The 27,381-nt window shown below is 37.7% G+C and overlaps 1 protein-coding gene across 1 annotated transcript in view; it reads left to right on the top strand.

Annotated features, from left to right (window-relative positions):
• Positions 1-27,381, top strand: part of ABCA4 (ATP binding cassette subfamily A member 4) — a 382,609-nt gene that overhangs the window by 159,465 nt on the left and 195,763 nt on the right. Inside the window, exons 15-16 of the mRNA XM_053693132.1 lie at positions 22,358-22,579; positions 26,427-26,631. Of these exons, the coding sequence (XP_053549107.1) occupies positions 22,358-22,579; positions 26,427-26,631 (427 nt within the window). The remainder of the gene's footprint in view (positions 1-22,357; positions 22,580-26,426; positions 26,632-27,381) is intronic.

Below are 27,381 nucleotides of genomic sequence, written 5' to 3'. Positions count from 1 at the left end.
ACTGGTTAAAATGAAAGTCGATAGATAATAAATAAAATGTCATGTGACAAGGGGGTTGTCAGAAAATGCTTAGCTACTAAGCAAAAAAGAGGTAAAAAGTATATAAATATAACAGTGTTGGTTATGCAAAACTGGTGAATGGGTAATAAAGGGATTATCTATCTTTTTAAACAACAAAACTTCTGGTGTTGGCTGTTCCTTTAAATTAGCTGCACTTGGCAGCTAAATGTGCAGAACACAGAGTGTAAAATGTCAATTGTATTTTTTTTTTTTTTTTTTTTTTTTTAAATCATTTGAGTCCTTAGGCAGCTGCCTAGATTGCCTTATATTCAATCCAGCCGTGGAGATTTATGTTAAGTGCATTGCTTTGAAAATAAACAATGCATGAACGCAGCTCAGATGTTGACATAAGTTACAACTTTATTAGTGTGTGTGATTTTCTGTTTATCTAAGGAGTGCTTTTTCATTGTTTACAATAATCTTAATTTGCACTTACGTATTATCAAAACTATGTTAATATGCAGGCGCCAAACACTTAAAAAAACAAACTTTTTTTTTTATATACAAAGGGAACATACTTTATAGAGAGGGCAGGGTAAACGTTATACAGATCAAAAACCTACCATGGTTATAGATGCACTCAGAAAAAGGATCATAAAAAGGTTTATTATAGGGAAAGTAAACTAACAAATGGTCTCTCATATGAAAGACTGCTATTTAAATATTCTTAAAGTTATTTTGTTGCGTGAATGAAAAATATTAAAGGCACAGTAAACATTACAAATCAATTAAAGGGCCACTTAAGTTAAAGTTAAAGTTTCTTGATTCAGATAAAGAATGCAATTTAAACAACTTTCCAGAATACACCCATTATCAAAACCTGCCCATTCTTTTTATATACACACTTTCTGAGTGCACAGTGTATACATATATGCATTTTGTGATTGGCTAATGGCTGTCACATGGTACAGGCGGAGGGAAAATTGAATTACCTTTGAAATTTGCCAGAAAATATTCTACTGCTCGTTTCAATTTCAAAGTGGCTTTGCATTGTCTTTTTATTATGTATTTGTCAGTTATTCAATTCTGCTAATAACTTCCCAACTGTCCCTATTTGAGAGGGACAGTCCCTAATTCTGTGCTCTGTCCCTCTTAGATTGCCATATGTCACTATTTACAGAATTTCCCTTAGCCCCATCCAGGGAACGCCCAGACACGCCCACAATCCACCCTGGGTAGTGTGAAGTCCTTTCAGCTTTCTTTTTTTGACGCACACATTCTCACTTCCAAATTCTGTTTTACATATATCACAAAAATATGTTGGAAATTTTCTACAGATGTTAACCTTATCTCCACTAACATTTAACATTCTGTTTATCTAAAAAAATTGTTGCTTAGCAACTGTAACTTGATAATGCTGGCTTCTCTTGTGATTAACACAGCTGCAATAGACACACAAATATATTTATTACACTAATTCAATTTACATTTAAACATTTTTTTACTAATAATTATAAAGGCAATTTTTTCCCTTTACACCTAGTAGAAAAAGCTGAAATTCTATGTTGACATATTAAACAAGCCTCACTGATTGAATGAGAAGAAAGTAACCTTCAGGTACTGTAAGGTATCTAACATAAATCATTGAAATTATTTTTTACAATCATCTTAAAAGGAACATGAGCTTCACAATTAAACTTTTAGGGTTCAGATAGAACATGCAGTTTTAAGAGACTTTTTAATTAAATTCCATTATCAAATTTACTTTGCTCTCTTCTTATTCTGTGTTTAAAAGAATAACTAGGTAGGCCCAGGAGCAGCAATGTACTACTGGGAACTGCTGGTTGGTGACTACATACATATGCATACCACCCAATATTTCCTGGACGCATTCAAGGACAGGGAGGTGAAGGAGAGTTGTTAAAATTTGTATGCTCTGTTTCTTTAAAGGCACTGGGGCCGATCTATCAAGCTCCGGATGGATCTTGAGGGCCCGTGTTTCTAAAGACCACTGCTCCATAACCCTGTCCGCCTGCTCTGAGCAGACGGACACACATTGCCAAAAATCAACCCGATCGAGAACTATCCGGTTGATTGACACCTCCCTGCTGGCGGGCGATTGGCCGCAAATCTGCAGGGGGCGGAGTTGCACCAGCAGTTCACAAGAGCTGCTGGTGCAATGCTGAATACGGAGAGCGTATTGCTCTCCGCATTCAGCGAGGTCTGGCGGACCAGATCCGCACTGTCGGATCAGGTCTGCCAGACCTTTGATAAATATCCCCCCACTGTCTTCTCCAGAATTCTTATTGTTTAAAAAGTTAGATAGTCCCTTTATTACCATTTCCCAGTTTTGCATAACAAACATGGTTATATTAATATACTTTTTACCTCTGTGATTACCTTGTATCTAAGCCTCTGCAAACTGACCCCTTATTTCAGTTCTTTTGACAAACTTGCATTTTAGCCAATCAGTGCCCTCTCATAAGTAACTACATGGGCGTGAGCACAATGTACACATGAACTAACACCCTCTGGCTGTCAAAGGCATTGAGATAAAAGGTGGCCTTCAATGGCTTAGAAATTAGCATATGAGCCTACCTAGGTTTAGCTTTCAACTAAGAATACAAAGAAAACAAAACAAATTTGATGATAAAAGTGAATTGTAAAGTTATTTAAAATTACATGCCTTATCTGAATCATGAATGTTTATTTTGGACTAGACTGTCCCTTTAAGCAAAACAACTTTCTCACTTTATATTTTAAGTTTTATTGCTTTTCACTATCAAGGCTTTTGCTTTTGTAATTTTACATTTAATTTTGACTAGACTGTCCCTTTAAAGGGACACTGAACCCAAAAGTTTTCTTTCATGATTCAGAAAGAGCATGCAATTTTAAGCAACTTTCTAATTTACTCCTATTATCATTTTTTCTTTGTTCTCTTGCTATCTTTATTTGAAAAAGAAGGCATCTAAGCTTTTTTCTTGGCTCAGACCTCTGGACAGCACTTTTTTATTGGTGGATGAATTTATCCACCAATCAGCAAGGACAACCCAGGTTGTTCACCAAAAATGGGCCGGCATCTAAACTTACATTCTTGCATTTCAAATAAAGATACCAAACGAATAAAGAAAATTTGATAATAGGAGTAAATTAGAAAGGTGCTTAAAATTGCATGCTCTATCTGAATCACGAAAGAAAAAATTTGGGTTCAGTGTCCCTTTAAGCCTTTTAAAAGGTGATATGCGACGTGCGTAGTAAATTTCTCACCAATAGGATGTCCACAAATACTACTTTCTTGTTGACATTTTGTTTTCTGTTCCTTTTTTAAAGAATTCCAAAGCAATCTGAAGTGTGTTTTGTGAGTAGGATTACAAGCTTAATTCAGGTGCAGGAAACACACGAAGGGACTGGATACTTCTTGTTATATGTGTCTGTCAACATGTTTGCAGTTTGAGAGTCTCAATGTGCGTTATCAGTCTGTCAGATCTGACAAGGAAGAACAATGATTCTGCTTGGAACATGGTAGAACAACGGAATGTAACCAACATATTTCCCCTGCTCTAAATTCTCAGAAAATGTAGTGATTAGCAGGGGCTAATTAACTCTTTTAAAGTCAGAGGCAAAAAATAGCTGTTGCCAGAAAAATGAATTGTTTTAAAAAAAACATATTTATTGCTTCCAGACACCTGTCACAAATATGTTTATTAGTTGTTTTTTTTTGTTTTGTTATTTATTTCATTTCAGTGATGGTATTTCGTGTTTTCATATTAAAGGGATATGAAAACTAAAATTAAAATTTCATGGCTTCTATTTTCAAATTGACTTTGTTCTCTTGGTATCCATTACTGAAAAGCATAACTAGGTAGGCTCAAGAGCAGCAATGCACTACTGTGAGCTAGTTTCTGATTGATGGCAGCACATATATTCCTCTTGTTATTGGCTCACCTGATGTGCTTAGCTAGCTCACAGTAGTGCATTGCCCCTCTGGAACTTAATTTAACTATGTGTTTACCTGTTTTACAGAGGTTAAATATAGCAACAGTGCAATAACAAAATTCTCTAATACATTGAAAAATGTTATTGTTTAAAGAGATAGATAATCCCTTTATTACCTATTCCCCAGTTTTGCATAACCAACACAGTTATATTACACTTATTTTGTCAATATTTAAATACCTAATGAAACTTTAAAAAATACATCTACATGTTATTTTGAGACTAATCTTTTCTTTGAATGCATCATTCCATATAGCATTCATTTAATGTTTAATGTCCCTTTAAAGAAACAGCGCGTCTGAAGCGTAATGGCTAAGTGTTAAAAAAAACATAAATACATTAAAATAAACAGTTATAAACTAATAATTTTTGATAAGCTTTATGGTATATGACAAGGTATTTGAATGGAAAGGGCTATATTGTATACATATATGTCTAAATATATTTATGGGTGTATATATATAATGTGAATATATTTGTATATATATTTGTATTTATGTATTTACATATGTATATATATATATATATATATATATATATATATACACAAACATAAATACACATATAAACATATATATATATATATATATATATATATATATATATATATATATATATAAGACAAAAAATTATCAGAGGGAACGCAATTGCTGTTTAAGAGCTATTATATGAAGTTCCAAGCTGACAATAACTTTCCTAGTTTTGTCAGTATAATAATTGTGGTGGTGCAGACCCTTAAAATTTTTATTATGGTTTAGAAAAGGGAGAAATGACTAGGAGTGTAATCCTAGTTATAAAAAGACAGGGATTTCAGCACTCTTTTTGAAAAAATAAAGCTCATAAGACCAAAGTACGTTTTTAAACAGTGAATTTTTTAATCCAATTGTGAACAGGGAAATCCTCCAACTGTATGCACACCACTCCCCAGATGAGAAAGATACAAAACACTGTATCACATTCGTTATAGGAAGTTAAAAAGAAAACAAAAGTTACTTATATACATACTAGAGTTTGTATTCAAAACCTGACCGGTCAGGGGTACACAGCTTGTACAAAGAAAAAGCAGCCAAAGCTTAGTAAGATTGATATGTGATACCTTTATAGAACCTCTACACCCTGCTGCACACAGAACCCCTTATGAAGAGGTATATCCTGGGCAGGTATGAGAAAGTGGGATCCAAGAGGTCAAATAGGGGTATCATAAACAGAAGCAAGTCACAACTTATTGTCACAGTCACAATATGGTATACAATGAATAGCGTATTTTTATATATAATCAAGAAAATAAAGCCTTATTTTTAGACTCACTACACCCAACTGCTCACAGTACTCCAAACAAGGAGAGTATAATACCGGGCAGTACATAAAGTGGTAATTGTTACCAGGATCTAAGTGGTCTCTAAGTTAGGCTTTCTTGAATTAGACAATATGCATGTAGAACGACATTTATAGGCAATAATAACAGACAGTATGTGCCATTTTAGTGCTTTTTTGTTAGCTCTTCATGCAAAGCTTGCAGTAGGAAAAAGTAAGCAAGAGTAGAGGGTTATAGCATAAAGCACAGTAGGTGATATTTCCTCAGTATTGCTGGGATCCTGAAATGCTGACAAGTGAGGCTGCATGCAAAGAAAATTGTAGCAAGCAAGAAGAAAAGCAGTTCACAATGTTGTTACTATGAGGCCAGCGTAGCATATAGGTAACAATGTTGTTACTATGAGGCCAGCGTAGCATATAGGTAACAATGTTGTTACTATGAGGCCAGCGTAGCATATAGGTAACAATGTTGCTATCCTCGGCAAATGTTATAGCAGTACCCAGAACTTTCTTTGTAAGTATATTGCTCACGGATCAACTAGACATGCAAGTTTTCACAGGTAAAGGGCAATTGTATCCATAGTTGTATGTGACCGTGATACAGTCCATATTAGTGAACCATGATATAACATATACGACCTTGCTATTTCATTCAGACATATCGCTGTGGCAAGGTGCGTCCTCGTTACTTATCTGATCCTCAGGTTACATTTGTTGCGCTTCTGTATTTCACCGCAGGTACCATCAACCATGCGGTCTGGAGGCTGTGTTGGACAGAGGATATTCCAAGCAAAATGTAAAAAAGGCATTTAGTAATGCTGCACATACAAACAGAAATACACTTCTTGTACAAAAAGAAAAAAACAATAGATTCAAAAATAAGGCTGGTCACAGACTACAACTGTCATTGGAATGCCTTAAAGGAGATTCTGGCCAAGAATTGGAAAATTCTTGTAAGTGATGTGGGAGTATCAAAAGAAGTTGGGGACTATCCAAACATCACAGCTAGACGAGCTTCCAATCTGAAGGATAAGCTCGTAAGAAGCCAATATAGGTCTGAACAAAAACAGACAAACTGGCTCACAAGACATAGGTCATTTGGTAACCACCCTTGTGGTCGATGTGTGGCATGTAAATTCATGGTCAAAACGAAAGATTTTGGCACCCTCACAGGGAAAAGATACAAGTTAAAACACTTTACTAACTGCAACACAGAAGGAGTAATCTACCTACTCTCCTGCAGCTGCCCACGTTTCTATGTGGGAAAAACGAGGAGAGCCATAAAAGACCGAATCACAGAACATCGTGATGATGTAAAAAACAAAAACCAGAAGAGTAATGTTGCAAAACACTATGAACTGGTACACGACTGTAATCCTGACTCTCTAAAATTCATTTGTATAGATAGAGGAATTACCAATGGCAGAGGAGGCGACAACGACAAGGTCCTCCTGCAGAAAGAATGCAGGTGGATCTTTGAGTTGGGGACTCAACTGCCGGAGGGTTTAAATGACAAACTTGACATGGCCTGTTTTCTATAGGACAGCAAAATTTCTAGAAAGCCCATTTCAAAAACACTTTTTCTGGACATTGATATATATGAATTGCGTTTTAAAATAAAAACTACATAATAATTATAGGTGTGAGAAAACCTTATATGTATCCAGATAATCTATTCAGGTATAGGAATATCTATCTAGAGTTAACCTCTGTTTTTAAGTGCAGTACATCTGCAAAATGATTTATTTTCTTTTCTTGTTTAATTAGAATATTCTATGTATAGGTATGCAACATATTTTCACCTCCAGCAGGGGCGCTATTACAAAATGCTATAAAAAGGGACTAGGTAGTCCTTTCAATATACCGCCCTGACGAAGCCCGGTCTGTCTATCAGCCCTGCGGGTGAAACGCGCGTCGGCATTGGCTAAGCCGACCGGCCTACGTGGTGCACGCTACTAACACAGCCTCCAGACCTCATGGTTGATGGTACCTGCGGTGAAATACAGAAGCGCAACAAATGTAACCTGAGGATCAGATAAGTAACGAGGACGCACCTTGCCACAGCGATATGTCTGAATGAAATAGCAAGGTCGTATATGTTATATCATGGTTCACTAATATGGACTGTATCACGGTCACATACAACTATGGATACAATTGCCCTTTACCTGTGAAAACTTGCATGTCTAGTTGATCCGTGAGCAATATACTTACAAAGAAAGTTCTGGGTACTGCTATAACATTTGCCGAGGATAGCAACATTGTTACCTATATGCTACGCTGGCCTCATAGTAACAACATTGTTACCTATATGCTACGCTGGCCTCATAGTAACAACATTGTGAACTGCTTTTCTTCTTGCTTGCTACAATTTTCTTTGCATGCAGCCTCACTTGTCAGCATTTCAGGATCCCAGCAATACTGAGGAAATATCACCTACTGTGCTTTATGCTATAAACCTCTACTCTTGCTTACTTTTTCCTACTGCAAGCTTTGCATGAAGAGCTAACAAAAAAGCACTAAAATGGCACATACTGTCTGTTATTATTGCCTATAAATGTCGTTCTACATGCATATTGTCTAATTCAAGAAAGCCTAACTTAGAGACCACTTAGATCCTGGTAACAATTACCACTTTATGTACTGCCCGGTATTATACTCTCCTTGTTTGGAGTACTGTGAGCAGTTGGGTGTAGTGAGTCTAAAAATAAGGCTTTATTTTCTTGATTATATATAAAAATACGCTATTCATTGTATACCATATTGTGACTGTGACAATAAGTTGTGACTTGCTTCTGTTTATGATACCCCTATCTGACCTCTTGGATCCCACTTTCTCATACCTGCCCAGGATATACCTCTTCATAAGGGGTTCTGTGTGCAGCAGGGTGTAGAGGTTCTATAAAGGTATCACATATCAATCTTACTAAGCTTTGGCTGCTTTTTCTTTGTACAAGCTGTGTACCCCTGACCGGTCAGGTTTTGAATACAAACTCTAGTATGTATATAAGTAACTTTTGTTTTCTTTTTAACTTCCTATAACGAATGTGATACAGTGTTTTGTATCTTTCTCATCTGGGGAGTGGTGTGCATACAGTTGGAGGATTTCCCTGTTCACAATTGGATTAAAAAATTCACTGTTTAAAAACGTACTTTGGTCTTATGAGCTTTATTTTTTCAAAAAGAGTGCTGAAATCCCTGTCTTTTTATAACTAGGATTACACTCCTAGTCATTTCTCCCTTTTCTAAACCATAATATATATATATATATATATATATATATATATATATATATATATCTATACTGTACATATATACATACACACACACACACACACACACATATATACAAGTATATACATATTAAACACAAAAACAAGGAACATCCAGAGCAAAAACCTTAATAAACTGAGCACTGCTTGTGCAATGCTGTCGGCATTTAGCGATGTCAAGCAGACATGATTCGCTACATCGAATCATGTCTGCCCGGTATATGATAAATTTACCCCAATGACTCCAGCTTTCCAAACATGACGATTTAAGATGACTAAAGGGTAAATTTACCATCCCTGAAGGCAGACATGTTCGCAAGTAGGGAACCTGTCCACCTTCAATTGGCACTTGGGAGGATTCATCACAGAGTGAAATTTAATATTGCACAAGAGGATTCTTGTGCAATGTCACCACCAACTGCGGCGCAACAATTAGAGCAGGGCAGGTCTAGCACCCCAACCCGAGAGAGTGTTGGGGTGATTAATCTCCACACTTCTGAGGTGGCGGAAAAGAAAAAGAAGCAGTTTCTGCTTTTTTAATATGTGGAGCAGGCTGCTCCATATATCCGAAAAAGCTACGAACGCAGCATAATAAATTTATCCCTAAGTCACATGAAACTAGACATTGGGAAACTGGTATCACCTTATCAAAGCACATCCTTCACATTAGCAATTGTTTTAGTAGTGAAATAATTACTAAATGTAACTTGTATACAGAGACTTTTTATAATATATAATTTTATAATACATTTTTAGTGCCCTAACACTTCATAATAATTACAAATGAACATACTGATGTACACATTTAATTTGACTACAAGTTTCATAATGTAAGTGTAATTTGAGACACATTTTTAATGGGGCATGAAAATCAAATTTAAAGGGACACTGAAACCAATTTTTTTTCTTTCATGATTCAGATAGAGCATGACATTTTAAGCAACTTTCTAATTTACTCCTATTATCAATTTTTCTTCTTTCTCTTGCTATCTTTATTTTAAAAGCAGGAATGTAAATCTTAGCAGCCAGCCTATTTTAGGTTCAGCATCATGGATAGCGCTTGCTTATTGGAGGCTTACATTTGCCAACCAATAAGCAAGCATAACCCAGGTTCTCAACCAAAAATGCAAGAGAACGAAGAAAAATTGATATTAGGATTAATTTTGAAAGTTGCTTAAAATTGCATGCTCGAATCATGAAATATTTTTTTGGGGGTTTACTGTCCCTTTAAACTCCAAATCAGATAGAATTAGACAGAATACAAATGTTTTCAATTTATTTGTATTATCAAATTTACCTTATTCTCTTGGTGTCCTTTATTGAAGAGGATACACAGGTCCATGTGTCTTGAGCACTATATGTTAGCAGCATTTGCAACAGTATTTGTAAAGTTATAAATTTTTGCATGCACTGTTGCAACATAGTATTTAAGACACATGCACGCTCCTCAGTCTGCCTCATGAATATATATATTTTTCTGATTGGCTTTAGAAGATAACAACTGCAAAATAATACACTTTATACTAGCACTAGTCCTAAAGCCCGTGTACACGGGCCATTTTTTGCTGTACAGTGGTCCCACCCCTTGCTCTCTCCCTATCCCCCCTCTCTTTTGTGCTCTCTCCCCCCACTCTTTTGCGCTCTCTCCCCCCACTCTTTTGCGCTCTCTCCCCCCACTCTTTAGAGCTTTCTCCCCCCACTCTTTTGCGCTTTCTCCCCACTCTCTTTTGTGCTCTCTCCCCCTCTCTTTTGTGCTCTCTCCCCCTCTCTTTTGCGCTCTCTCCCCCCTCTCTTTTGTGCTCTCCCCCTCTCTTTTGCTGTCTCTCTCCCCCCTCTCTTTTGCTTTCTCTCTCCCCCACTCTTTTGCTGTCTCTCTCTCCCCCCTCTCTTTTGCTGTCTCTCTCCCCTTCTCTTTTGCTGTCTCGCTCCCCCTCTCTTTTGCTGTCTCTCTCCCTCCTCTCTTTTGCTGTCTCTCTCCCTCCTCTCTTTTGCTGTCTCTCTCCCCCCTCTCTTTTGCTGTCTCTCTCCCCCCTCTCTTTTGCGCTCTCTCCCCCCCTCTCTTTTGCTGCCTCTCTCCCCCTCTCTTTTGCGCTCTCTCCCCCTCTCTTTTGCGCTCTCTCCCCCTCTCTTTTGTGCTCTCTCCCCCCTCTCTTTTGCGCACTCTCCTCCATCTCTTTTGCGCAATCTCCCCCCCCTCTCCTTTGCGCTCTCTCCCCCCTCTCTTTTGCGCTCTCTCCCCCCTCTCTTTTGCTGTCTCTCTCCCCCTCTCTTTTGCTGTCTCTCTCCCCCCTCTCTTTTGCTGTCTCTCTCCCCCTCTCTCTTTTGCTGTCTCTCTCTCTATCCCCCCTCTTCTGCTTTCTCTATCCACCCTGCCCTTTCTGCCACCTCTCTCTATCCCCCCTCTTTAGAGCTCTCTGTCACCCGGCATCTGGCCCCGCCCGTGTCATACCCGGCCCCGCCCATGTCACACCCGGTCACACCCACGTATCACCCATATAGCCACGCCCACTCTGCACCCGTCCGGCCATGCCCACTCCACCACACGACGCCAGGAGGTCAGTTGGAAGGCCAGGTGTGTTTGTCCTCGTGCACAGTCTCTACTGCGCATGACAACTTCGGACAAACACACTTGACCTTTTATTATATAGGATACTGGGGCTAGCCCAGTTTTCTGCCCGATTGTTTTTTTCTCCAATTAGTGGGTGGAGGTTTGCTACTGAAAAATTGCAGAAAGCAAGGTATTAATTAGTTTTATAAATACAATCGAATGTTTTACATATAATTTAGCAGTAAAATAGTCACAAACTAAACAAGTACTGTTTAAGCTTTCACATTTTATTTAACTGGCTGGACTCAAAACTTACATGAGTGTCCTTACATGAGTGTCAATGTGTGTGCAGAGGTCAACCTGGGTATTCCAGTCGGGCTGTGTTCATGACACCAACTGTAATAGTTTTTACACACATTTTTGGTAATGAATGCATAATGAAGGCATAAATTGTGCACTGGCTGATTAGGAAAACTTCCATGGCTCTGCTATAGTTACCAACACTTAAAGGGACATGAAACCCCAATATTTTCTTTCATGCTTTAGAAAATGTGTGCAATTTTAAACAACTTTCTAATTGACTTCTATTATCTATTTTTTTTAATTATCTTGATATTCTTTGCAGAAAAGCATATCTAGATAGGCTTCAGTAGCTGCTGATTGGTGGGTGCACATAGATGCCTCATGTGGCTCACTCACCCATATGCATTGCTATTTCTTCAACAAAGGATATCTAAAAAATAAAACAAATTAGATAATAGAATAAAATTGTATTCTCTAACTGAATCATGAAAGAACATTTTTGGATTTAGTGTCCCTTTAAATAAAAATATCTAGGGACACAGCAGAGCAATCGAGTAAGCAGTTTATGAGAATAGTGGCCCCACCCACTATGTTACACAGCAAACATACTCAATGCAAATTGTACACAATATTTACAAACTATTATTTTTGTATTATTTTGTATATTATGTAAGCTGCAGGTGATTCACTGATAAAGATATATTATTTTATTAATTTGCTATTTCTAATATAAAGTGCAGGAGACTCAGATATCACAATATGCAAACAAATATATACATAATACATAAATATACATAATACAATATATATACACATAATATACAAATATACATAACACATAAATACATAAATCCAATCAAAAACATTTTATTTGATTCCCAGAGTCAATCATTCATGCCAAACCTACACCTCAGTGTGGGTCTGACTCCAGGGTAAATTATTCCAATGGATGGGAGGTTAAAAAACTGGACAGTCCAGGGAAAGTTAGGACAGGTGACAATTATGACTTTATTGTTGGACAAGGAGATATCTTTATAAGTTTTCTTCAATACAGAAGCATCCTTTATCGATAAACAAAAATATGTGTGTTTTAACATCCTCTCCTTTAGACTTTAGTCTCAACTGCTTTCAGTTATCTATAAGACTTAAAGGGACATTAAACACTTTGATATGTGAATATAAAATGATAATCATATACATTAATACAATTCTGGAATATACTTTCATTATTTATTTTGTCCCCCTTTTCCTGTAATTCCATTCTGAAATTGTGAGCTTTTCAGTTCCTGTTAGAAATGGAAGTGCAAAACACTGTTATATTCCACACAACCATTGGCTGCACGCTCCAGTGACCTATTTATAACTGTGCCTAATTGGCCAAAGGAGAGAATGTAACCTAAGTTACAACATGGCAGCTCACATTGTTTTATAGATACTAAAACTTTACACTTATTTTGTTACATTACTGACTGTAAATAAAGAAGAAAGGGTCTTGGGAATTATTATTTCAGATGATTTAAAATTTGGTACACAATGCCGCAGTGCAGCCAGTAAGGTTAATCGAATACTTGCTTGCATTGGGAGAGGTATTAGTAGCAGAAATAGCAAGGTTCTTATGTCACTTTACAGATCATTAGTTAGACCAAATCTGGAATACTGTGTACAGTTTTGGAGACAATCTCTTCAGAAAGATATAAATAAACTAGAAGCTGTCCAAAGGAGGGCTACTAAAATGGTACATGGTCTAAAATATAAAACGTACAAAGAAAGACTCTATGATCTAAATATAGATAGTTTAAATTACAGGGGTTGCCAACCTTTCGGACCTCAGGGACCACTAAACTCACAATTTTGAATCCCATGGACCACTAACATGAATTTTTAAAAAAAGGAACAAACCTCTATAATGTATATATATATATATATATATATATATATATATATATATATCTCATATAGAAAAAATAACTCATTGTGTAAACCATTTACAAATCTAAAGAAGTCAGAAGACTTGCTTTAAACCCAGAAACTCTCTGACTACACTGTTTATAATGCAGCAAAGGAATCTGGGTAAGATATGCAAATGCAGTTCACAATGACTCACCTTTTTACTTTTAGCCTGCTTTTTAAGACAGACTTCCCTTTATGCCATAGCACTGCTGCATTACACAGCTTTAATGCTTAGCTAGGGTTAGTACAGTGATTCTAACCAATCCCAGGACAGCTGTTTTGTGGTTATTGCCACTCATCAGCTGGGAGTAGGTTAAATCACTGCTTGGAAAAGTTCATTTCTGGGGGAAATTCAACAACAATTAAAATTATGGGGAGGCGAAAAGTGAGTTTAAAATCCTCCACTAAATATAAAATATAGAGAAAATAACTCATTGTGTAAACCATTTACAAATCTAAACAAGTCAGAAGACTTGCTTTAAACCCAGAAACTCTCTGACTACACTGTTTATAATGCAGCAAAGGAATCTGGGTAAGATATGCAAATGCAGTTCACAATGACTCACCTTTTACTTTTAGCCTGCTTTTTAAGACAGACTTCCCTTTATGCCATAGCACTGCTGCATTACACAGCTTTAATGCTTAGCTAGGGTTAGTACAGTGATTTAGACCAATCCCAGGACAGCTGTTTCGTGGTTATTGCCACTCATCAGCTGGGAGTAGGTTAAATCACTGCTTGGAAAAGTTTATTTCTGGGGGAAATTCAACAACAATTAAAATTATGGGGAGGCGAAAAGTGAGTTTAAAATCCTCCACTAAATACAAAATATAGAGAAAATAACTCATTGTGTAAACCATTTACAAATCTAAACAAGTCAGTTAATTGTTGTTGAATTTCCCCTGTGTAATGCAGCAGTGCTATGGCATAAAGGGAAGTCTGTATTAAAAAGCAGGCTAAAATTAAAAAGGTGAGTCATTGTGAACCGCATTTGCATATCTTACCCAGATTCCTTTGCTGCATTATAAACAGTGTAGTCAGAGAGTTTCTGGGTTTAAAGCAAGTCTTCTGACTTGTTTAGATTTGTAAATGGTTTACACAATGAGTTATTTTCTCTATATTTTGTATTTAGTGGAGGATTTTAAACTCACTTTTCGTCTCCCCATAATTTTAATTGTTGTTATATATATATCAAAATAACAAGAGTATTGCATTGAGCAATGATACTTTTTTTATTGGACTAACTATACTTTTATAAGTTGACAAGCTTTCGGAAGAGTTCCTTCCTTTATCAAGTCTAAAGCAATACTGACTTTACTGACTGAAGGAACTCTTCAGAAAGCTTGTCAACTTATAAATGTACAGTTAGTCCAATAAAAAAAGTATCATTGCTCAATGCAATACTCTTGTTATTTTGATATCTAAATCTCTGGACTAACACGGCTACTCCAATCAACGTATATATATATATATATATATATATATATATAAACACACACACACACATACTGTACATAACTAGTATAACCATAGCTAAGTTTAAATTCTGTGTATATTTACACATTTTTAAGAATTATTTTTTTGAATTAACTAACTGAATGACAGAACTGAGAGCATACTTCCAAATGACAGATGAAGGGTGAGTGCCAACTTTTGAGCTGGAAACAGAGAGGCAGAAGGTGGGGAAAATAATTATAATTATGTTTAAAAGGACCACAAGTCTTCCAAGTTACCTCCCCAGTTAGGAATTATGCCAAACTACTTATGATCATGGACAGACATTGGAGTCATCAGAAAGCTCTCAATATGGATGTGAGCTAACCACGACTGATGTTACTGGCAATTACTATAATACTGGTGGGATATGGCTGATCAACTGGATGGCAATTACTGGAATTTAGGTGGCTTTGTACGTGGGATAATTATTCAATGGCTTTGTGTGCGGGAAAATTATTAGAATAAAAAATAATTAATATTTAATAAAAAAAGGAGATGGAGGGGAGGAAGACAAACAGTGATGTAAGTCCATGTGAGGGAATTAGGAAAACTACTACAAAGAGACAGGTAAAGGGAAGAAAATAAATGAAATATAAGAGATTTTTTTTTTTAAAGATTTTCTTTTTTTATATACTTTAATTCCACTATTTGAAGCCAAGACTATACCGACCTCTGCTGGCTTTAGAATGGAAGCATCTTCCTCTGAGCAGCGCGCCGGGCTACCCAAGTTACCCAAGTTGCGCAGTACTACGCAATGTGCATAGGGAGATTGTAATTTAACTCCTCCTCCGTTAGATTTCACTGATGTCCAGCCAGGCACTGTAGGGAGTTGCAGCGCGACGGGGGTGACACCATCAGAGGAGATTAATTCCTGCTTGATGGTGTCAAGGACCACCAGCATCTTCTCGTGGACCACCAGTGATCCACGGACCACTGGTTGGCGACTGCTGGTTTAGAGGATAGAAGGGAAAGAGGTGACATGATAGAAACCTTCAAATATATAAAGAGACTTAATAAAATAGAAGCTGAAAGCATTTTTCAAAAAACAAGAAATTTCAAAACAAGAGGTCACAATCTAAAGTTAGAGGGTAGCAGATTCAGGAGAAATTTGAGGAAGCATTTTTTTTGCAGAAAGGGTGGTGGATTCATGCAATAAACTTCCATTTGAGGTGGTAAACACAAAGGGGCCTATCTATCAAGCTCCGAACGGAGCTTGACGGCCCGTGTTTCTGGCGAGTCTTCAGACTTGCCAGAAACACAAGTTATGGAGCAGTGGTCACAAAGACCGCTGCTCCATAACCCTGTCCGTCTGCTCTGAGAAGGCGGACAGGAATTGCCACAATTCAACCAGATCGAGTACGATCGGGTTGATTGACACCCCCTGCTGGTGGCCAATTGGCCGCGAGTATGCAGGGTGCGGCGTTGCACCAGCAGCTCTTGTGAGCTGCTGGTGCAATGCTGAATACGGCGAGCGTATTGCTCTCCGCATTCAGCGATGTCTTGTGGACCTGATCCGCAAGACATTTGATAAATAGGCCCCAAAGACTGTAAAGGAATTAAAAAATGCCTGGGACATGCATAAGGCTATCTTAAGGAAAAAGTAACATGTAATATGGGTAGACTTGATGGGCCCTTTTGGTTCTTATCTACCGTCAAATTCTATGTTTCTATGTCAATATTTAAACACCAAATGAAACTTTAAAACATACATCTACATGTTATTTTGAGACTAATCTTTTCTTTGAATGCATCATTCCATATAGCATTCATTAACGCCTAGATTTAGAGTTTTGCGGCCAAAAGGGTGCGTTAGCTACGCATGCTTTTTTCCCCCGCACCTTTTAAATACCGCTGGTATTTAGAGTTCACAGAATGGCTGCGTTAGGCTCCAAAAAAGGAGCGTATAGCATATTTACCGCAACTGCAACTCTCGATACCAGCGGTGCTTACGGACGCGGCCAGCTTCAAAAACGTGCTTGTGCACGATTCCCCCATAGGAAACAATGGGACAGTTTGAGCTGAAAAAAAACCTAACACCTGCAAAAAAGCAGCGTTCAGCTCCTAACGCGGCCCCATTGTTTCCTATGGGGAAACTCTTCCTAAGTCTGCACCTAACACCCTAACATGTACCCCGAGTCTAAACACCCCTAACCTTACACTTATTAACCCCTAATCTGCCGCCCCCGCTATCGCTGACCCCTGCATTTTATTATTAACCCCTAATCTGCCGCTCCATACACCGCCGCCACCTACATTATCCCTATGTACCCCTAATCTGCCGCCCCTAACACACGCCGACCCCTATATTATACTTATTAACCCCTAATCTGCCCCCCACAACGTCGCAGCTACCTACCTACACTTATTAACCCCTATTCTGCCGACCGCATCTCACCGCTACTATAATAAAGTTATTAACCCCAATCTTCCTCACTCCCGCCTCACTAACCCTATAATAAATAGTATTAACCCCTAATCTGCCCTCCCTAACATCGCCGACACCTAACTTCAATTATTAACCCCTAATCTGCCGATCACACCTCAACGCTACTATAATAAATGGATTAACCCCTAAAGCTAAGTCTAACCCTAACACTAACACCCCCCTAAATTAAATATAATTTAAATCTAACGAAATAAATTAACTCTTATTAAATAAATTATTCCTATTTAAAGCTAAATACTTACCTGTAAAATAAACCCTAATATAGCTACAATATAACGAATAATTATATTGTAGCTATTTTAGGATTAATATTTATTTTACAGGCAACTTTGTAATTATTTTAACCAGGTACAATAGCTATTAAATAGTTAATAACTATTTAATAGCTAAAATAGTTAAAATAATAACAAAATTACCTGTAAAATAAATCCTAACCTAAGTTACAATTAAACCTAACACTACACTATCATTAAATAAATTAAATACAATACCTACAATTATCTACAATTAAACCTAACACTACACTATCAATAAATTAATTAAATACAATACCTACAAATAACTACAATTAAATAAACTAACTAAAGTACAAAAAATAAAAAAGAACTGTTACAAAAAATAAAAAAATATTTACAAACATTAGAAAAATATTACAACAATTTTAAACTAATTACACCTACTCTAAGCCCCCTAATAAAATAACAAAGACCCCCAAAATAAAAAAATGCCCTACCCTATTCTAAATTTAAAAAGTTCAAAGCTCTTTTACCTTACCAGCCCTGAAAAGGGCCCTTTGCGGGGCATGCCCCAAATAATTCAGCTCTTTTGCCTGTAAAAAAAAAATACAATACTCCCCCCCAACATTACAACCCATCACCCACATACCCCTAATCTAACCCAAACCCCCCTTAAATAAACCTAACACTAAGCCCCTGAAGATCTTCCTACCTTATCTTCACCATGCCAGGTTCACCGATCCGTCCTCCGAAGTCTTGATCCAAGCCTCTGAAATCTTCATCCAAGCCCAAGCGGGGGCTGGCGATCCATCATCCGGCTGAAGTCTTCTATCAATCGGCGGCTGGCAACCATCTTGATCCAAGCGGCATCTTCTATCTTTATCCGATGACGAACAGCTCCATCTTGAAGACCTCTGACGCGGATCCATCCTCTTCTTCCGACGTCCAAATGAAGAATGAAGGTTCCTTTAAGGGACGTCATCCAAGATGGCGTCCCTCGAATTCCGATTGGCTGATAGGATTCTATCAGCCAATCGGAATTAAGGTAGGAAAATTCTGATTGGCTGATGGAATCAGCCAATCAGATTCAAGTTCAATCCGATTGGCTGATAGAATCCTATCAGCCAATCGGAATTTGAGGGACGCCATCTTGGATGACGTCCCTTAAAAGAACCTTCATTCTTCATTTGGACGTCAGAAGAAGAGGATGGATCCGCGTCGGAGGTCTTCAAGATGGAGCCGTTCGTCATCGGATGAAGATAGAAGATGCCGCTTGGATCAAGATGGTTGCCGGTCCAGATCTCCTATTCTTCCCGGATAGGATGAAGACTTTGGAGCCTCTTCTGGACCTCTTCAGCCGCCGCTTGATAGAAGACTTCAGCCGGATGATGGATCACCAGCCCCCGCTTGGGCTTGGATGAAGATTTCGGAGGCTTGGATCAAGACTTCGGAGGACCGATCGGTGAACCTGGCATGGTGAAGATAAGGTAGGAAGATCTTCAGGGGCTTAGTGTTAGGTTTATTTAAGGGGGGTTTGGGTTAGATTAGGGGTATGTGGGTGGTGGGTTGTAATGTTGGGGGGGTATTGTATGTTTTTTTTTACAGGCAAAAGAGCTGAATTATTTGGGGCATGCCCCGCAAAGGGCCCTTTTCAGGGCTGGTAAGGTAAAAGAGCTTTGAACTTTTTTAATTTAGAATAGGGTAGGGCATTTTTTATTTTGGGGGTCTTTGTTATTTTATTAGGGGGCTTAGAGTAGGTGTAATTAGTTTAAAATTGTTGTAATATTTTTCTAATGTTTGTAAATATTTTTTTATTTTTTGTAACAGTTCTTTTTTATTTTTTGTACTTTAGTTAGTTTATTTAATTGTAGTTATTTGTAGGTATTGTATTTAATTAATTTATTGATAGTGTAGTGTTAGGTTTAATTGTAACTTAGGTTAGGATTTATTTTACAGGTAATTTTGTTATTATTTTAACTATTTTAGCTATTAAATAGTTATTAACTATTTAATAGCTATTGTACCTGGTTAAAATAATTACAAAGTTGCCTGTAAAATAAATATTAATCCTAAAATAGCTATAATATAATTATAATTTATATTGTAGCTATATTAGGGTTTATTTTACAGGTAAGTATTTAGCTTTAAATAGGAATAATTTATTTAATAAGAGTTAATTTATTTCGTTAGATTTAAATTATATTTAACTTAGGGGGGTGTTAGTGTTAGGTTTAGACTTAGCTTTAGGGGTTAATACATTTATTATAGTAGTGGCGAGCTCCGGTCAGCAGATTAGGGGTTAATAATTGAAGTTAGGTGTCGGCGATGTTAGGGAGGGCAGATTAGGGGTTAATACTATTTCTTATAGGGTTATTGAGGTGGGAGTGAGGCGGATTAGGGGTTAATAACTTTATTATAGTAGCGGTGTGATGCGGTCGGCAGATTAGGGGTTAATTATTGTAGGTAGGTGGAGGCGACGTTGTGGGGGGCAGATTAGGGGTTAATAAATATAATATAGGGGTCGGCGGTGTTAGGGGCAGCAGATTAGGGGTACATAGGTATAATATAGGTTGCGGCGGTGTACGGAGCGGAAGATTAGGGGTTAATAATAATATACAGGTGTCAGCGATAGCGGGGGCGGCAGATTAGGGGTTAATAAATATAACATAGTGGTCGGCGATGTTAGGGGCAGCAGATTAGGGGTACATAGGGATAACGTAGCTGGCGGCGGGGTACGGAGCGGCAGATTAGGGGTTAAAAATTTTTAATAGAGTGGCGGCGATGTGGGGGGACCTCGGTTTAGGGGTACATAGGTAGTTTATGGGTGTTAGTGTACTTTAGAGCACAGTAGTTAAGAGCTTTATAAACCGGCGTTAGCCCAGAAAGCTCTTAACTACTGACTTTTTTTTGCGGCTGGAGTCTTGTCGTTAGATTTCTAACGCTCACTTCAGCCAAGACTCTAAATACCGGCGTTAGAAAGATCCCATTGAAAAGATAGGATACGCAAATGGCGTAGGGGGATCTGCGGTATGGAAAAGTCGCGGCTGGAAAGTGAGCGTTAGACCCTTTCCTGACTGACTCCAAATACCAGAGGGCGGTAAAAACCAGCGTTAGGAGCCTCTAACGCTGGTTTTGACGGCTACCGCCAAACTCTAAATCTAGGCCTAAGTGTTTAATGTCCCTTTAAAGGAAAAGTAAATTTAAAATAAACTTAAAGGGACAGTAAACACCAGAAATGTTGTTGTTTAAAAAGGTAGATAATCCCTTTATTACCCATTCCCCAATTTTGCATAACCAACAGTTATAATAATATACTTTTTACTTCTTTGATTACCTTGTATCTATGGCTCTGCAAACTGCCCCCTTATTTAAGTTCTTTTGACTGACTTGCATTTTTAGCCAATCAGTGCTTGCTCTTAGGAGCTTCACGTGCCTGAGCTCAAGGTTATCTATATGAAACACATGAACTAACGCCCTCTAGTGGGGAAAAACTGTCAAAATGCTTTCAGATTAGAGGTGGCCTTCAAGGTCTAAGAAATTAGCATATATACCGCCTAGATTTAGCTTTCAACTAAGAATACCAAGAGAACAAAGCAAAATTGGTAATAAAAGTAAATTGGAAAGTTGTTTAAAATTACATGCCCTTTTTAGTTTTCAAAATAAAGCTTTATTGGCGAAATGTGAAAAATACAGGGCATTAATATACATACTTTGCAAAGTCAGTTGTACACAATTTCAAATACCTGTACAGTTAAAGATTGTTTATATCATTTCGCAGATAGAAATTAGTTCAAATCAAACAGCATAAGAAAAATCTTCGTCAGATACTACAGAAATGTATACTGACCATATAACAAAAACATCTAACATCAGCTGCTTAGTGATACAGATTATAAATATGTAGTAGGTATCGGAAAGAAGGAAAAGCGAATACCTCGGGTACAGATCACATGGTATTTGTCTCTTTTCAGCAGCTTAAGCCCATCACACTGCTGCTTATATTACTGTACTCTTTAGAAAAGTAGATGTCTAGAAAGGTAGACTAAGTGTGTTAGGGTTACAGGGTGTAAAGGTGAGGGAGGAAAGGGGGAGGGGAGGGAGGACAAAAAAAAAAAAAAAACAAAAAAAAAAAAAAAACCGTATCCCAGTTCAGAGCATTGCAACCCCTCATTAGTTCACAATCCATTACATGCCCTTTTTAAATCATTAAAGTTTTTTTTTACTTGACTGTCCCTTTAAATGGATTAGATAGAGCATGTAATTTTAAACAACTTTCCAATTTACTTCTGTTATCAATTTTGCTTAGTTCACTTGGTATCCATTGTTAAGGAGTCATCCTAGGTGCGTTCAGGGGCGTGCACGTGTCTCTAGCCATCTGGCTGCAGTGTTGGCAACTTTTTTTATGCAATTTTATACATTGACTGCTAAAAGGCACGTGCACGCTCCTGAGCTCCTATCGGCCTACCTAGCTTTACTCTTAACAAAGGATATCAAAGCAAATTTGATAACAAAAGTTAATTGGAAGTTTTTTTTTTTTAAATCACATTATCTGTATCATGAAAAGTTTAATTATGACTTTACTGTCCCTTTAAAATAACGTGCTTTATATTTGACATGCATCTAGTTTCTTTTTGTAATGTTTCCAGACCAGGAGTTATATTCTTACTACACACACAAATAAATGGTCATGTGTCCCTTTCCTGTCTCCTGTGTGTATTGCATCAAGTTTTTCTGTACTGCATTGTTTGACATATAAAGAGATCCCATGCTGATTGCTCTTTCTCTCCGTATTCACAGGGTGGAGGGGTTCTTCACTACAGTAATCCATTTATCCTATTCTGCTTCCTAATGACTTTCACAATTGCGACTATCATGCAAGGCTTCCTGATGAGCGTGTTCTTCTCTAAAGCCAACTTAGCAGCCGCTTGCAGTGGAGTCATTTATTTCACACTCTACTTGCCGCACATCCTCTGTTTCGCTTGGCAGGACCGGATGACATTCAAGCTGAAAACATTGGCAGTAAGGAATAGAGATTTTATCAATACCAACCTTTATGGACATAAAAACACCTACAGGGGTTGTATGCAGTAAACAGTGAACAATAAGTTGCAAGAGATTTTTTTTTTCACAGTCTGACAAGTTTTGTTTACGTCTCACTAATTGGTATTTTCTACAGCATAAGCATTGTCATCACTTCAGCAGCACATATTATATGTTTTTAAATCTTACATTGCCACTATGATGTCATTAACCCTTTGAGTGCTAATGACGGCTCTGAGCCGTCACAGAGTTTCCCACTCTGCTGCTAATGACGACTCAGAGCCGTCACTAGCACTCTCCCACCTTGAGGGAGATCTGGGGGCTCCCACCAGCTCCTACCCCAGTGATCGTGCCTGCAGAGTGATAAGCATCGCCGGGGCATCACGTTTTGCGCAATGACGTCACCGCGCAACTTTATTAACAATTTGTCAATACAAAGTATAGGGAAAGGGGGCATGCTGCTTAGAAGCCTGTATCTCAGGCATCTAAGCAGCTACAGACCCCCAAGGGTAATCACCTAACCTTCCCAATGGTCTTGGGGATCTGGAAAAAATAAAAAAATAAAAAAATAGTTAAAACATTTTTTTTCAGAAAATAAAAAAATAAATTAAATTAGCTTAGCACCCAGGTGGGAAAGTGCTTAGAACTCAAAGGGAGATATTCCAGTCAAAATTTAAATGCACATAGATAAACTACATCTTTGAAAAGAAACAGATTTGCAATATACATGTATTGGCAAAAATGCTTCTAGTAAAAGTTATCACTGTTTTGGTGTTTGCATTGTTCTATGCACGTGCACGTGAAGCATAGATAAATATTCTCAGTGTACCAGCATTTTAAATACTGCAGCTGCTCAGCGCACCAGCAGGGCTTGCATCATGTCAGTAATGAACAAATTGAGTCACTACAAGATGGTACAAGCTCTCTGTGCAAGTGTTGTGTTTAAATTGATGGTGCACGGTGCATACTTAAATACAGATTTAAAACAGCTATAGCTTTAATTAGAAGCATTTTTGATATTACATCTATATTACAAAAATACCTCTATTCACAACTGAAATGCATCCACGTGGATTCCTGTTTTGGCTGGAATGACCCTTTAAGTGTAAAGAATATATTAACCAGGAAAAAAGATGGAAATTATAAATGCTATCCACTTTTTTATAAGTTGTTTGTAATTAGTACCACAAGTTTGTAAAGATGCTTTAATTTTACTAATAAAGAAAATGTTCAGTATCTATAAATGTCCCAAGTACTATGGAAATAACTGAGTAGAGAAGGAAAAATCAAATGTGTATATATATATATTGTATATGAATTTTCCAAAAATAACAATAACTTTGACATATAAATACTATTTCCACCCAGCAGTCACTATATCACTGGTTTTCAAACCTATCCTCAATCCTCTCTAACAGGTCAGATTTTCAGGATTACCTTGGGAGAGAACAGGTAAAATAATCATGTTTACTAATCAGCTGATTATTTCACCTGTGTTCTAGTCCAGATAGGTTTGAAAATCAGTAGTGAATACCTGTCTGATCTATCTATCTATCTATCTATCTATCTATCTATCTATCTATCTATCTATCTATCATCTATCTTTCTCTCTATCTGCCTGTCTCTCTGTTTATCATCCATCTAAACTATATCTCTAAATTTAGAAATGAGACGTTCAGAATGTCTTAGCTGCCATCTTATGGTCATCTTTAGCATTGCACTTTACTACAAAGAATCTTTTGAGGCACTGTGTAAACAAAAAAAAATACAGTAGAAGCATTCATATACACACAAATATTTAATAACATAAACCATTTTTGATTTAACATTTTTTTTATATATATATAAACATAATTGAAAATTATCCATAGAATAAATACAAAATACTTCTTTATGTAACAGAGTATTTTAAAAATTCCCGTCACCAGATAATTATTTAAAAAAAAATGTTATCTAGCTGGGTACCATTCTTCAAAGCCAAAACATGTGCATTATTTATTTATTTATAAAATATTTTACAAGGAAGGATACATTGACATTTCTCTCATTTTAAAGTATGTCTAGTTATCAGATGGTTTGAATAACTATAACTCAAAAGCTCTAATATGCAGAGCCTCATTCTATTTATATTTCCACTATTTCCCCCACATAGCATAGGCCACAAAGTCAAATTATGATAGTTAAAGGGACATGAAACCCACATTTTTTCTTTCATAATTTAGATAGAGCATGCAATTTTAAATAACTTTCCAATTTACTTCTATTATCTAATTTTCTTCATTCTCTTAATATCCTTTGTCGATATAGGCTCAGTAGCTGCTGATTGGGGGCTGCACATACAGTAGATGCCTCGTGTAATTGGCTCACCCATGTGCACTGCTATTTCTTCAACAAAAGATATCTAAAGAATGAAAAAAACATAGATTATAGTAGTAAATTGAAATGTTGTTTAAATTGCATTCTCTATCTGAATCGTGAGAAAAAATTTGGGTTTCATGTCCCTTTAATAACTTTTAGATTAGTTTGTTAACAATGTTATAAATCATCCTTATATGAGGAATTTGAAACTCCTCAAAGAGACACTTTTCTTCCATTATTCAGACAGAAAATTATATTTTTTTACTTTGGTTATCAACTTTACTTAGTTCACATGGATTTTTGTTGTTGTTGAAAAGATACCTAGGTAGGTAGTATATAGTTTTCTTAAGCAGTGCATGACAGGAAACACTGCTGCCACCTACTGTTCTTGAAAATGCATAACATGGATTTAAAAACAGCTGCTATATATTGCTCCTGCCATGTGTACACTCTTAAACCTTCCGATCTGCTTTTTAACAAAAGATACCAATAGCACAAAGTAAATTTGATAACAGTAAAATGTAAAGTTGTTTTTTATACTTTTACGCTCTATCTGAATCATGATTTTTTTATTTTTTTTTGGGGGGGGGGGGGGGGGGTTCATGTCCCTTTAATGTTTATCAGTGTTAGGCAACATCTCTCAAACTCTGACCTGTATAACAACCAGATCTTAGTCTTTGTGCAATTTCTCTTGTTATGGTTTATAAGTCCCTGTGTTTTTGTATACACTATATCAGAAGCTTGTCAAATCAAAAAATAACCTGTGATCTGTACCTATGTTGATCAATCATCAGGAGCGGACTGAGACCAACCAGGGCCCCAGGGCAAAAATTAGGGAAGGGTCCCCCACACTGCCCTGCTATACCCCACCCTATCTTCTTTGCCCCTCCCTCTACCTACGGCCTTCCTGCCTTGCTCCCACTAGGGCCCCCAACATCGAGGTCCAGGGCCTGCATACTCCAAGGCCCCCATGGCCAAAGACCCTCACCCCAGGGCCCACCTCCTTCCAGGGCAAGAGGCCCACACTACAGTGCCCCCAGAGCAACAGACCTGCTATCCAGGCACTGGGCACCCACTCCAGGGACAGGGCTACCACTCTGCCCACCCTTAACTGCTTAGTTACTGCTAGCACATCTATCAGCACTACGCTAGTGCCTGGTCATCTTATCCCTGCCCCAGCTCACAACTGCTAGCGCAGCTGTCCCATAATAGTCACAACCGCTACAGTAGCTAAACTGTCACTGCTGCGATAGCTCGTTTAACAAACTGTGACTGTGAGCATAAGCAGAATACTAGGAGCCCCCCCTTGGCCCTCGGTCCAGGTCCTATTGCCCGACTGCTCAGTCGCTCTACGTATTTAAAAGACAAATGTAAAATGGCAGTTCATCTGTTAATTTTCTCGTACCAGGTATTTTTCTAATTGCTAGTTTTGACTTTTAAATCTTTTTGTCTAATCCTTTTCTTGCAGAGCTTTCTTTCTCCAGTTGCTTTTGGGTTTGGAACAGAATATTTATCTAGATATGAAGAACAAGGCATTGGTCTTCAGTGGGGCAACATTGGAAAGAGCCCGGTGGAAGCAGATGAATACAGTTTTCTATTTTCTATTTTCATGATGCTCGTTGATGCATTTATATATTGGGTGCTGGCATGGTATATAGACAGTGTATATCCAGGTAGGATATTCAGTATTGCAGATACTGCAGAATGGTTAGTTTAAAGCAGGGATTGGGGAACTTTGGCCCTTCAGATGTTTCAGAACTTCATTTCCCATAATGCTCAACTGGACTTCAGAGTGCCTAAGCATCATTGGTAATGTAATTCTAAAACACCAGGAGTGGTAAGATTCCCCATCCCTGGTTTAAAGGGACACAAAACCCACATTTCTATTTCATGATTCAGATATGGGGGTAGATTTATCAAACAGTAGATGCTGCAATCTACCCCCAAAGTTTCCAGCTCGCCAGAAGACTGCTGCTCCTTAACTCATGGTGGCGGACTGCAATCATCCAGATCGGATACGATCGGGATGATTGACACCCCCTGCTAGCGTCCGATTGGCCGCGAATGTTCAGGGGGTGGCATTGCACAGGCATTTCACAAGAAATGGTTGAGCAATGATAAATGCTGACAGCATATGCTATCAGCTACAGCGAATCATGTCCACCCGACATTTGATAAATCTACCCTATAGCATACATTTATTTCCAAAGGCATGTAGAGTCCACAAATCCATTCAATTACTAGTGGAAATTCAACTCCTGGCCACCAGGTGAAGGCAAAGAACACCCCAGCAAAACTTCAAGTATCCTCCCACTTCCCACAATCCCCAGTTATTCTTTGCCTATGTAGATCGTTGGTGGTGTGCGAAGATGGTGTCTGAAGAAAATCAAGTTTTTAATCCTTTAATGGGTACTTTTCACTGC

Source organism: Bombina bombina, chromosome 10 (genome assembly GCF_027579735.1).
Source record: "Bombina bombina isolate aBomBom1 chromosome 10, aBomBom1.pri, whole genome shotgun sequence".
Lineage (NCBI taxonomy): Eukaryota > Metazoa > Chordata > Amphibia > Anura > Bombinatoridae > Bombina > Bombina bombina.
The sequence above is the reverse complement of the archived record's forward strand: the minus strand, read 5'-3'. Positions and strand labels throughout refer to the sequence as shown.